Source organism: Protopterus annectens, chromosome 12.part0 (genome assembly GCF_019279795.1).
Source record: "Protopterus annectens isolate FY-2018-M chromosome 12.part0, PAN1.0, whole genome shotgun sequence".
Lineage (NCBI taxonomy): Eukaryota > Metazoa > Chordata > Ceratodontiformes > Protopteridae > Protopterus > Protopterus annectens.
In genome coordinates, this window is record NC_056746.1 from 528,675,255 (window position 1) to 528,688,701 (window position 13,447).

A 13,447-nucleotide genomic window follows, 5' to 3' on the forward strand; every position below is an offset into this window, starting at 1 on the left:
ACAAAATCAGCAGCAAAAGCTCCAGAACGTTCACATCTATTTTGTAGAGTTCGTGGCTTATGTGGTCTTGGATTTGAAGCTCATCTGCATTTTTAATGGTTACCTATATTGCCAGTATTGGTATTTCATCTGAGTTGTATCTGTGATTTATTTGAAGCTTCCCTTGAAGCTCACACTGCCGTGGTTGAACTGCTTTGAACTGTTTTCTTGTGTAACGGCAGTTTTTTACTGCCTTGCAAGCCTCAGCGTTCCATCCGTGATTGTCTGTGCTGATTATTTTATTTACGGATCGCTGTCCTTACGTTGGAGCTTTTGCTGCTGATTTTGATATAAAAATGTTGAGGTCTGAATACACCCTCAGCTCAGCGGCTCTGGACCCATCCGAGGGAGTTACATCCACCGGTCCAATACCTTGAGTATCTTGCAGCATGCCAGACTCCACATGGGTGTCGGTAGAGGTCTGCGACTCGAAGGTAGTGGGTATCAGGGGCTGCGAAAGCGCCCGAGTACCGGCGACTGGCTTAGGAGAAGATTCGTTGTCTGTTTTGGATCTCTACTGCCTTTCTCTGTTCTTTTCTTTGCGTTTATGTACTCCGGTTGTCGGATTGCTATCCGACGACATCTCTGGGTAGTTAAATCTGTTTCCAAAATACTTGAATGCAAAAATATACCGACACTTAATAGTGCGTTGGTTAAATCTAGCACAAAAGCAACAGCCAGGCATGTTATGATCAGGGCCTAGGCAAGGAATACAGTATAAATGGAAATCCTTATGAGGTATTTGCTTCCCACAAGTAATACAATTATTAACTTTTTCTGACATCGGTAAAAAGCAAGAAAAAAGTTTCCCCAACGGGGTACTTGGCTTTATTGAAGACTTCGGTACTGAAACTCAAACGTGAATATTTCAATAGTCGGCTGACCGGCACTTGCGAAATGTTTCTGCTTCGGGCACCGCGCGGCAAGAAAGACGAAAGAAAATGGCGTCGGCTGCATGTTTTATAGCCCTGATGACCTGACGTCATGGAAGAGAAGACAGCAACTGTCGCAGGACCCAAGACATTGGAATTCAGGCCAACTGAGGACAACCTGCCAGCAGATTACCCATATGTAATGACTGCAACAGTGAAACACGAAGATAACTAATTATTCAAATTATATTTTAAAAACAGCCATTCATGCTGACTGGTCTGTTGGCATTAGTATGTTAAATTACATATATTATGAGTGTCATTCACCCCAATAGACTGGCTTCTAGTTGAGAAGACTGAATGACTGAAATTTGTGATCAAATATTCCATTCTGCAAGTTAGGGTTAGAGATACTGCTTCCAAAACCATATATTTTGAAGGTTTCTGCATTAGGGGGTTAGGATTTGGGTAAGGTCAAATGTGGACACAGATGTAGTGGCATTAGAGTGAGGGTGTGTGCCCTGTCTAGATTAGTGGTAGTTCTACAGAAAAGTCTTTGAAAGGGCAGGGGCAGGCTTAGCAGCTACAAATAAGCTGGGCAGGGAGGATTTCTGTAATTACTTCTATATAGTCAGACTGTGAACCATTAAAAAGTGCAAGGTAAATGGAAATAACAATTAATTTCAAAACTTTGCCAAAGATAATTCCAAAAGGCAAATTACAGAAGCTACAGACATTAGATATTTAAATGCACCAGAGTTGGAAGGGAACATTAACAAACTCATCCTCCTGTCAGGTGGCACTCAAAGTAGCATTCCTGAAATCAGAGACTTCATCTGGAAGGTTCCCCCCAAAAGTAGACAAAGCCAAGCCAACAGTTAAATGTGAAGATATAGGACACTCAAAGGGAAGGGCAGCATTTCTCTTCTTTGTCACATAATTCAGGTGATACATTACATAAGGGAGGATAAAATGATGAGAAGTAATTCATAACGCCAGCTTGTAAAACTACTGTTCAGGAGATACATGTATGGGTGGCCTGCCTGCCTGCTCAAGGGGATCTTCAAAAGCTAGTGTAATGTTTAATAGCGGTTTTTCAACAGTCTCTGTAGTTACTTTGCAAAAAGGCTTCAGGGTGTGCTGAAGTAAAGCTGCTATAGCATTTGCATGCACTTTAAGTACAACAGCCACTGCCACTATTACTGTACACTACTATATCCCATAAAGATAACTATTCAAAAAAAAACAGTGCAGTTATGCAACATGCTACATCCAACTGCATACCTTAGAGAAATGCCTTTGTACCATACAATACCTTCAGCACTGGTGCTAGGGCAACATAAGGCTCAGTCAACCAAATTATTGACTAGCAGCCACCCACAACACAAACGTTCAAATATCACTATAAAAAGGTGGACCCTTATTTCATAGACTGTTAGATCAAATCAATGGAACAATACCCCCTGAGCCAATATATCTAATGGTGCAGTTAGGCCTCTGCAGCTGCTAACCCACAAACATACAGCTTCTCTTTGCATCTGGCCAAAGCTCTTTTTATACACACATTTCTATTTTCATCCACCAACCACTGTTTCCAAGAGCCAGGCAATCCTCAGAATAAAACTACTTCACAACTAGTTTTAAAATGTAATCCTTAAACCCTTATAACCACACTTACACTGTTGTAAGTTAAGACCAGCCCTTTCTCTTTTTTTCTATAATGCACTGATTCAGAACCCTCAACCTTTCCTTACACTCCGAGGCCTTCTATCCACTAATCACTTTCTCCACTCTTCTCCATCACACCTCTTACTGCCACAAATAAGCCATGCCTGCTGAAAACATGATAAAAACTGACTGTCCCAATGCACCGGATGACGGCTGGAGAAACATCTGCTCATAAATGTACATATACAACAGTCTAAACTGAGCTGTATCAACTCTGATATTTGCCAATACAAATTTCTAAAGCAATGTAAAAACAACTTGTTACTTTCTTGACTAAAGTAATATAATTAACACAGTTTATCCATATTGTACACAGAATTTTCATTACCTCACATCTTCTTTTCAACACACTGTCAGAAAACAGAAATTGCACATTTTGTTCTCTTCCACAAGTAAAAAAATGCAAGCAATCTTAGAGTCAAATGAAGATTTGTTCTGTCTGCCTCCCACAAAATGATGGCGCTGGACCAGTGGAACCCACTTATCAAAATGCATGACAAACAGGACATTGTCATGCTCTGTGTGCTGAAAGGTACATGGAAAAACAGAATGACTTACACACTCGAGGTCTTAAAATATCCTCTAACAAAACATCTTGGTGTTTTACTGAACTTAAGTAATGTATTGTAATTTACCATCTATGGACAGTGTGTTCAAGGTGACTGAAAAGTTAAAAGCATTTCAGTTAAGATGCCATTTTGTACACAGTATATTACCAGTTTGACTAAAATTCTTCTCTACCTCTGCCATCCCGTTACTAGGAAACCCTTGGCACGTAACATAAGTCTTCTGGGAAGCAACTGATCCGGGATGTCAGTCTTTTTTTTTTTTTTTTTATTCTACTGTCGTAGGAACCCGATCCAGAGTTGTACCAGAGGCCCTGGTGCAAGATCTATAAATGAAATGCTTACCAAAACCTACTGCCCAATATCTAAAGCTTCCATGCCCTTAGGAATAACCAAGAAAAAGTCAGTTTATGAAACCAATGTTAAATCTTCACAGCCTTCTGAGCTAAATTACACGCATATTTCCCAGCAGATTCGTACTTGGCTTCTAGAGAAGCCAGTGGTAACAGGTTACCAAACTTCAGAATTCAAATTTAACACCAGATTTAACTTCAGTGAGTAATCACTCTTCTTGTTAAAGACTTTACTCCTAAAAGTTGGTGTTAAAGTTGTAATGAAGTAGAAAAGTGCTTATTTCTTAACTATTTAGTTCAGTTTTGCACTGTTCCATTAAATACAACCACAACTGAAGGAAGCTACATTTACAATAAAAATGTAGTTAATTATGTCAGAATTCAGTCAAAAGTACAAAAGCAATGCATGCTAAAATGAAAGTTATGTACTCACCATAGTGACAGATCCGTGTTGTCGGCATCTGACTGGTTCAACCTATGGGACTTTTGCTCTGACATGGGGCAGTTAAAAAGTCTTTAACCTATTTTGGCTCCGCCTCTCTTGCCCATAACTCTCCACTCCTCCAATTCACCAGATCGAGTTTTCCCCACAAGTCAAAGCAGGATAATACAATACATCTAATTCACACATCTCTCACAACTGGAAGGAAACCGTCCAGACTAAAAAGAGTTGAATTAAAACCTTCATTGTCCGGTCATTACAGAGGGAAGATTTGCCAAGTCAGCAATAAGATCGGGGCAGGAGGACACAGTGCTTGAACCAGATGGAGACAGACAACACAGATCTATCATTATGGTAAGTATATAACTTTCGTATCCAATGTTGTCTGCTCCATCTGGACTCAACCTGTTGGACAGAGCTCCCAGCCATGACAATTCAATGGGAGGAACTAAGGAGGGATATTCTGCAACACAGTGTAACAAAAGGAAGCCCTGGATCTGAAATAAATGTCCAGCTTATAATGTGACACAAAAGTGTGGCAGCCCAGCCAAGTAGCAACAACACAAAACATCCACAGATACTATAGAAAGAAAGGCTGAAGAGGTAGCTACAGCCCTAGATGATGGACCTTTATGCTTGTGTAGAAGAGTCTTGCCTTTCAAAGAATATATACACAAAATACAATCTGACAGCCACTTGGATAAAGTTACGTTATACACAGGAGAGCCTAGCCTGGATTTTGAAAAGGAGACAAACTGGCCTGACTTCCTGAAAGGCTTGGTACATTCAAGATAGAATCTTCATTGCCTATGCACATCCAAATAATGCAGAAGATATTTATTTTGTGGAAAAATTGGGGGAAAAACACAAGATGATGAATGAAACTATTAAGGTTATTCTCAAAAGCTACCTTATTAAAAAGGAAGGATTCATACGAAAAAAAGCACGGTCATTATAGAACACTAAATAAAAGGAAGAGTGGTCAAGTGCTTGCAACTCTGAAACCCTTTTGGCAGAGATAATCGTCAGCAAGAACAATCTTCCAAGTTAACAGCTTCAAATCCAAGGAGGCTGAAGTTTCAAGAAGAGAACCAACTAGAACTGGATCCCGTACTGAAAGGTGAAGAAGCCTTGGCTATTTTGAGATAAGCAAGGGCATGCTATCGCTACCAATATGAAAGTTAGAAATGGCCACTACCTGTACTTTGATGGTAGAAAAGCTAAAGCCTGAGCCAAACTCCTCAGTCAGAAAATCCAAGACAGATTCCAAGAAGGCAGAGAAGGGGTCAAGTCCTCGAGCCTCTGCCCATAAAACACTTTTTTCCATTTACTAGTACATTCTGAGAAGAGGACAATATACAAATGACTGCCTGTGACAGCTAGGGATTCTTGGCCATCAAGGGAACTGAAGGAACCATGCAGTCAACTTGAGGGACTAAAGACTTGGGGGGGGGGGGGGATCCTGACCTGCTTGGTTAGAGATGAAATTCAGAATGACATCCAATATCCAAGGGAGCTACTTCAGAAGAGGCCAAAGGTATGGAAACCACACCTGGTGATGCCAAAAGGGGAGAATGAGATCACAAAAGCTCCACAATGTTTGCTTTAAGTAGAAACTTTACTATTGGGGAACTGGGGGATCAGCATAAAGGAGACTCGAGGACCAAGCAAGCATCAGTGTCTCGCAGGGTGCCTGTCCTAGAGGGAGAACAATGGCGTTACAGCAGTCACACTTGGTGCTGGACAGCAATGCAAGCAGGTTGAGACATGGAGTGCCCCAATACCAAAATATCCGAGCGGACACTGTAATTTGAGGTGCCACTGTCCGATGTAGGGATCACTCGCGAGGTAAAATGCTCCTGTTGAGGCTCTCAGCCAAAAAGTTGGACTTCCCCGGGTAAGGCATTGCCACCAGAAACCACAGAGCAGCTCACCCACTGCCAAATCCTGAAAGCCTCCGGACAAAGAGGATAAGAACGTGTCCGACCCCCACCCCATTTGTTAAGATACCAGATGACAGACACTGTCTGTCTGTATCACAATTACACCCCTGGAGAAGGCATCCTGAGAAGCCTCCAATGCTAGGAGATCCGTTCGCATCTCTAAAAAGCTGATATGAATGTCAGCCTCTGGGTAAAATCTGGACCTCTGGACCCTTGGACCATCCTCCCTTCAAAATGCCCATTCCCACCACCAACCCCCAGAGGAAGGTGTCTATGGTGATTGTGGTCAAAGGAGAAGGAATTACAAACCATTCCCCTTGTTGTAATGGCCACAGTCCATTGTAGGGCCCTTATGCGATACCTGGCTAGAGGGACCAGTCCCTATTGATGCAGCCATATGACCCAGAAGCTTTAGAACTGCGTGAGGTGGAGGTTTGGGAACTGTAAGCACTGATAGGGCCTGAACTTGAAGACTGAAAATTTTGGAGCTTGGGAGTCAGGCAATTTGATGAATAAGTCCAGATGACACCCAATGAACTCCAAGACTTGTACAGGCTGAAGGCTTGATTCCAGGTAGTTGACTGTAATGCCCAAGTTGCTGCATAGTCTAAGTAAATAATCCCTGTCAGAGATCAACGGTGCCATTAAGGCAGTGAGGAGCAAATCGTCCAGGTATGGGAAGACTCATAAAACTGCAGCGGAACCAAGTTACAACCACTGCCATTGCACTTGGTTAACACCTGGTGAGCTGTAGTGACACCAAATAGTAGGACCCTGAACTGACCGTGTTTGGCTCCCACATGGAAGCGAATGAACCTGTGGGAACACCGATCTAGGTTGATGCGATGGTAAGCTATCGAGCACATTCCTCAGAAGAGGTAATATGGACTACACAGGGACCATCTGGAACTTTGTCTTTTTGATGAACTGGTACTAAAAATTTTGAAATGGATCCTATCTGATCTGGTGGGACTTCCTGAATGACTGCTTATGAGCAGCTTTTGGATCTCTGTCACCGAACAAAGTCTGATGGGGCAGAACATGTGGGAGATGTTTTAGAAGACAGTTTGGAACTTCTATAAAGAGAATGACATAACCTCTTGATACGACTCTCAACACCTAGGCGTATGAGGCCTATAGCCTCCCAAGCTTAGGGGTGGAGAACTAGATGACCCCCAAATGCCTCCAGAGAAGGGCACCCCTTTAGGATTGCTGATAGGGGACACTGGAAAAGCCCTACTGACCTCGTGATTCTGTGGACTGCCTCTGCCCCACGGGCATCTGTTATGATCTACTCCGCCCTCAGGAGGAACCTTCTGGAGGAGCGTCCTGGGAAGAGAGCTGTGACTTCCTGAAGAGACACTTGCGTTTTGAAGCAGTCCGAAAAGTTGCACAACTGCATCCTGGTGTGGCCCCTCATCTCAATCCTGGAACCTGCCACTCTGCATACTCCATCAGCTGTGTGACAGATAAGTCTAACTGAAACACTTTTAATGGAAGTCAAGGTGAACAACTGAGTCTCCAGCTTCTTCTAGGTAGCTGAAGACTTTTGTATCCTGAGGGTGCTCGACAAGTCAGAGACTAGGTCCCACTTGTAGCCTTATATAGTGTGATTAGTTGTTAACAGCTCTCAAAGCAAAGGTGGATGAGGCACAGGAATACTTCCCTAAATGATTTCGCTCCTGATACTCCCCTTTTTTTGGGAGGTAAATCAAGAAACTCTCCTCAGGCATCTCCTTTTTGGTGGCTGCCTCCACTACAGTGGCATCGACGGCTGGCCCCTTACTCCAATGAGGTCTGTGTGTGTGGGTGGGTGGGGAGGGGGGTTGGAAAGAACTTTGTCCAGCTTCCTAGGATAGGTTCTACTGTGTCAGGTTCCTTCCACCCCCTCCAGGATACCAAGTCTATAAGGGCATCCAGGGGGGGAGCTACCCAAGTCGTGGATGGGCCTATGACAAGGTTCTTCAGAAAAAACAATTCTTCCCGAGAGGGGGGCTTCGGTGGTCCAGCTCCCATGCTGGTGAAGCACCTCTAACAAATTGCCAAAGGAGGAGTCATTGCACATGAGGGACTTGGGGGAACCCTCTCCCTCCTCGAGGTCAGCATACATCTCTTAGAAGTTCAGGTGCTTCCTCTTGCACTCTCTCTTCCCCAAAACTCCCACTATCGAAGCTGGAGAGGAGGGGGCAGACTAGAGGCTGGTTGACACACGCGGTCACCCAAGCAGACTGATGACTTGTCAGAGTAACATAAAAACTGAGAGGGGGTGCCAGCTGGAGACATCCAACCCTTCTCTTGAAAACAGAATATCCCCATCACAACTCCAAAGGCTGAGGTGGGCCTCTTGGATCAGAGTGTTCTAGAAACCATGGGTATTGAAAACAAACCCGAAACTGAGGCTACCAAGGAACAAAATGGAGCCAAACACTGTCAGATCAAATCCGGAGGATGGAAGCTCGACAGGCATCAAAGATCTCAGATTCGAAAGGGCTAAGAGAGAAAACCAGAATGATGAAGCAGAGGGTCCTGGTGATGGAACCGGACCCGAGGGGAAAAGTCCTAATTGCATCTATGCAAAAGGACATCAGCTGCTCCAAATCAGTATGTTTGATGCTGCCACTGACATCGACAACTGGAATGATGAGACCATGGAGGATGGCTCCGAGGATCTATGGAAGAGGTCCCCCTATGGCAGATCCAAGCCAGGGAGGCTCTGAATTGGGGTGGAGACGGGGAAAACTCCAGTGATCTAAGTGGAGTATAAGGAGAAAAGGGTGTTGCTACCCTGCCTGAAGGTGCCCCTTTGACCAGGAAAAGGCCTGGAATACTCTAAGTCAGACATGTCACTTTACCTGGTTTCAGCACCAAAGCTATCGGCTCTGAAACATTGGAGCCAATGCTGCCAGGGAAGCTGAAAGTCAAGGGACTTTTGGACCCATAGAGCCCAAGGGAGCCAATCCAGAGGTGGAGACCAAAGTTAATCTCTTGCACTTCTTTTTGGTGTGGCTAGTCTCTCGTATCAGAGGCTTCTCAGACCCAGTCTTGGGATCCAGGGAAGCAAAATCCCAAAGACCAAGATGGCAAAAGATCTTTCAACATGAGCTTGGGTTTGCACTCTTAAAAGAGTGAGAGTAGAACCTCTCAAAGATGGAGCAACCAGAGTTCAAATGCTCTGGACCAAGACAGTACACACATTTAATGCTTTCATGCTGGGAACGCAATTTGTGCCAGAAGGAAATACAGTTTTTAAACTCTTTATCCACTGTCCTAACAACACATATAAGAGATACAAGAAAAGGAACAGTAGTAAAGCACCTAATGACTAAAGGGAAAATGGCAGAAAGGGGAACAAGGGGATATTATCTAAAACTACACAGCTCTATAAAACAAAACAAAAAATACCTAAACCTATCAGAAATATGCTAATGCCTATTCTATGGGGTTAGGGAAGAAGGATCTCACCAATCCTATGCCAACTTATTTGGTGAAATCGAATCAGCCAGGTGGAGCCAAAGACAGCTGCAGACACGAATGGTGGCTAACTAGATTTGGGGAGTTGGAGAAGGAAGTTATGGGCAAGGGAGGCAGAGCCAAAACAGGCTAAAGACTTAAAATGGCCAGCGTCAGCGTCAGATCTGAAGTCCCACAGGTTGAATCCAGATGGCGAAGACCATATCCAATTTCAAACTGGAAGAAACACATTCTAAAATTATTCAGTCTAAACACAAACTCAACAGTCCTTAGATTTATACAACAAAAGGAACACGTGAAATTTGGGGAATAAAATCAAAATTCCAAAAGAGGGTAGACAGAATCAACTATAATAATAAAATTACAGCAGATTCAGTCATAAGAACTTCACATTTATATTTAAAGCTCATCTCTCTAGTCCTCCCTCCGTCAGCAACAGTATACTTAGTTTTAGTTGTATTGTCATGGACATGCTTCAGTTTTAGAAGGCTGATTGATTTTGGTTAAAAATAAAGCTCAAAAGAAAATTACCTTAACACAGCAATAGTAATGCCCAGAGTGGCAGTGGGTTCCTTTATGCACAAGGACAGCATACAGCTCGTAAATAACTGGTTCTCCAACAGATTTTGACATATATGGACGGATGTTTAAATACTCCGGGTATTTCACATCCTAATGAAAATAAAAAAAATTGTTTCACATTCCTCAGAATATCAGCAAACTTAAAATTTTTGAACCATTCATTTCCTCAAAATCTTTCTTGAATTTTTTTTTTTTTTTACAGGTAACAGCACCCTCCAACAGGAATTTCAGAACTTTTCTGCATTAAGTAATTTTTTTCAGAGTACTACACAATAAAACTGTTGCATAGAAATCTTTGAGACATGTATGCATCTAGCACAGATGACAATTTGGAATAAAATATATTGTCAAATAATCAGAGTTTTGATTTAATACTGTAAATCACAAAAAGCACAGCTGTATTAGGAACTTACCATAACTATAAAAATATTAAGTATTCACTGTTGGCGTCATCGACTCCTAGTTGCAGGAGCCCGATATGCCACTCCAACATCTACAGCTTTACTCCTCCAATAGTGAGTTTGGCAAACTACCTCCTACTATCAGTATTTGTCGTCATTATACTTAAATCATATAGTGGTATCATCAGAAATATTAAGAGGGGTGTTCGCCTGACACCATTTTTTAGATTGTTTTTGCCCTAGCTGGATAAGAAAATGGTCTACTACACTGAAGCACAAATCGGACCTAAGGAAAAGCATTCACCTCACAAGGTGCTACTCCATCTCTCTGGGTTCTAGGCAGGGACAAAGGATGGAGGCAGTCTGGTGAGGAGTACCCACCCTGAACTCCAGGATGCTCAAAGCAGCACAATGGAAGCGAGAGTGGTGGAATAATGGGGACTGCAAGAGTGAACATACTCAAACGTCTACAATTATAAAAGCTTTAACACAACTTCATAATAGTCACTGCTGCAGTCATCACTTCTCAGAAGACTCCCAGAGCATAAGGACCAGTGGGTGGCAGCCCTGACTGGGCTATGTGGACAGCAGATCCTGGGGTAAAAATAGTGGTGGCAAACTCTGCCCTGGCCCAAGATTTAGACCACAACCTGTAATATTTGGAAAAGTTGTGGACAGAGGAATAGTAAACTGCTTTTAAAATTGCCTGGGTATTGTCTTCTCCCCAGAGAAAATCTGTGGATCTAAAGAGAATAAAGCATTACAGACCCTGGCCCAAGGTTTCCCATGAAAGTAGCAAAATAACTCAATACATTGGGCAATCCATTTAGACTGACTATTTTAGGCTTTTCCTCCCTATCCTTAGCCAAGCAGACAAAAAGCTGACTTGATTTTCTGCCTCCCTCAGTTCTATGTAAACAGAACCTCAGCTCTCTATGTACATGCAAAAGACACTCCCCACCCCATTTTGTAGGTTTGGGAGAACACTCGAGATGAACAGCCCAAGTCGAAGAAAGTTTCATTAACCACTTTGGGTATAAATGTTAGGGTTGGTATGTGCGTGACTTTCTCTTACAGAAGATAAGAACAGGCTGTTTACACATCAATACTTGTGAGTTGAGATATTCTTTTGTCATATGTTATGACCAGCAAAAGGGTCTTCCAGGAGTAATTTACAAGAGCTGCCACTGTGTGTTCCATATCCCTGAATCTCTATCCTTGATGCATTCTTGTAACTTCCCCAATTTGCATTTGGGGCCCTTAGTCATAACCAACCTTCAATAAGGCCACAGTGGTGCAGCGGTTAGCGTTGTCGCCTCACAGCAAGAGGTTCTCCCGTTTGGTTCTCGGTTGGAGTGCCTTCTGTGTGGAGTATGCATGTCCTCTTCACGGTCGAGTAATGTAAAAGACATGCAGGTAGGTGCGAGCGTGAATGGGTGTGCCTTCTATGAAGGTTTGGCATCAGGCTGGTAACTCGGCACCGTAAAAATCTACTACCAATCATTAGTGGACCGGAGTTAGCTGTGGCGACTCCTAACCAAGAAAGGCCAAAAGACATTATTTTACTCATAACCAACCTTCAGAACCATCATGACTGAGAGATAGCATTTTCACAGAGTGCCATATCAGTCATAATACTCAGTCTTGTTCATCTGAATGTAGAAAGCATGCTAAATGTGAAGTTGCTGAATAATGGGGCTAACCTTTAGCCTTGTGGTTAAGTGACCTCAAAATTAATGTATTTAAGTCACAAGGGTGTGGGGATGAACAGGGCTTGCCTGCTGCAGAAACAATTAGTAGTTTAAGGCTTTTTTTTAAAACAATTTGCCGATTCATTTTTAACTCGTGTATGAATGATCCCTTCCTCTAAATCACCATTACCCATTTTTCTCATATCCATCTCTATCATTTTACCTTTAGATTTTTACCCTTCTTCACTGAAAACCACAATGTGATGTGATCACGGTTTACTAATGTCACCTTTGTCTAGACATCAATAACCTCTTTACCTTGGTTAAGACCACAGTGAATTCTGTTTGGCATAGTCATACACTAGCTGTCTGAATCCCTCATGGGTCCAGCTCTCAATCTTCCTTGTTTCTTCTCATGATTCCCATAACACCCTTCAAAGGATGAAGGAGTAATTTACGTGGGGTGTCAAGGAATACTCAGAGCCACAGCTTGAAGTATAGAACATTCATGGGCATAATAGCTCCAAAACCAGCTGCAGTTCATCCAGTCAGATGTCCTGGAAGGTGAACTCAAATGCTTCACTGGAGCCAGACCACCTTCCCCATCTTCGGGAAAACCTGACCCATTCTACAGGGTCTGGGATTTTTACAAAAATTTCTTTACAAGAACCCTTTGGCTAGTCCAGCAGTGATGTTTTTGGATTCCAGCCTCAGACCCTCTACAGCTCCATCCTTGAACCCCACTCCTAGTGACAGGGAAAATAAGACATAACCACTTTAGAAAGAAAATTTGCACTTCTGCTACCTTGGGCCCTCAAGAGGCCATCAGACAAACATGCTTACGTTCCCAGAATCCCTCTTAGGCAAACTTAATACTTGGGGGAGGGGGTCAGTGATAAGGTTCTCTAACAAATGATACTGTCCCTCTTCTCAGGTGGCCAAGCATTCCAAAAAGTGTGGCTAGGACTCACTTGATTCAGCTTGTAGTAGAACAGCTTACAGGGTTAGTGATTAGGACATATGTCTGGCTGAGGATACAGCTCATTTAAAAGTTCCAAAGTTTAAAAAAAAAAAAAAAAAAAAAAAAGATTCCTTTACTACCCTAGGCCTTTCATGGTTAATTTGAATCTAAAGGATATCTTCCTCCGGGGTCTATTTCTATTTACTGAAATATCACTTACTTGAATCTCACTAGATCGAGATGAGAACACTGAACATCACTTAAAGGACAAAAACGGGATATTAAAGCAGATTGCTCAACCTGCTTGTCTATTTTAGTCCCGGTTCGTTGATATAGCCTTGAAAAATTACCCACGCAGCTTTAAAAACTAATCCACTCAACTGTTTTCCCGGTTAGGC

The 13,447-nt window shown here is 42.7% G+C and overlaps 1 protein-coding gene across 2 annotated transcripts in view; it reads right to left on the reverse strand.

Annotated features, from left to right (window-relative positions):
- USP42 (ubiquitin specific peptidase 42) overlaps positions 1–13,447 on the reverse strand; it is an 815,107-nt gene that overhangs the window by 398,159 nt on the left and 403,501 nt on the right. For both annotated transcript variants that reach the window (XM_044089669.1, XM_044089668.1), the window contains exon 10: positions 9,946–10,086. In XM_044089669.1, coding sequence (XP_043945604.1) covers positions 9,946–10,086 — 141 coding nt within the window. The remainder of the gene's footprint in view (positions 1–9,945; positions 10,087–13,447) is intronic.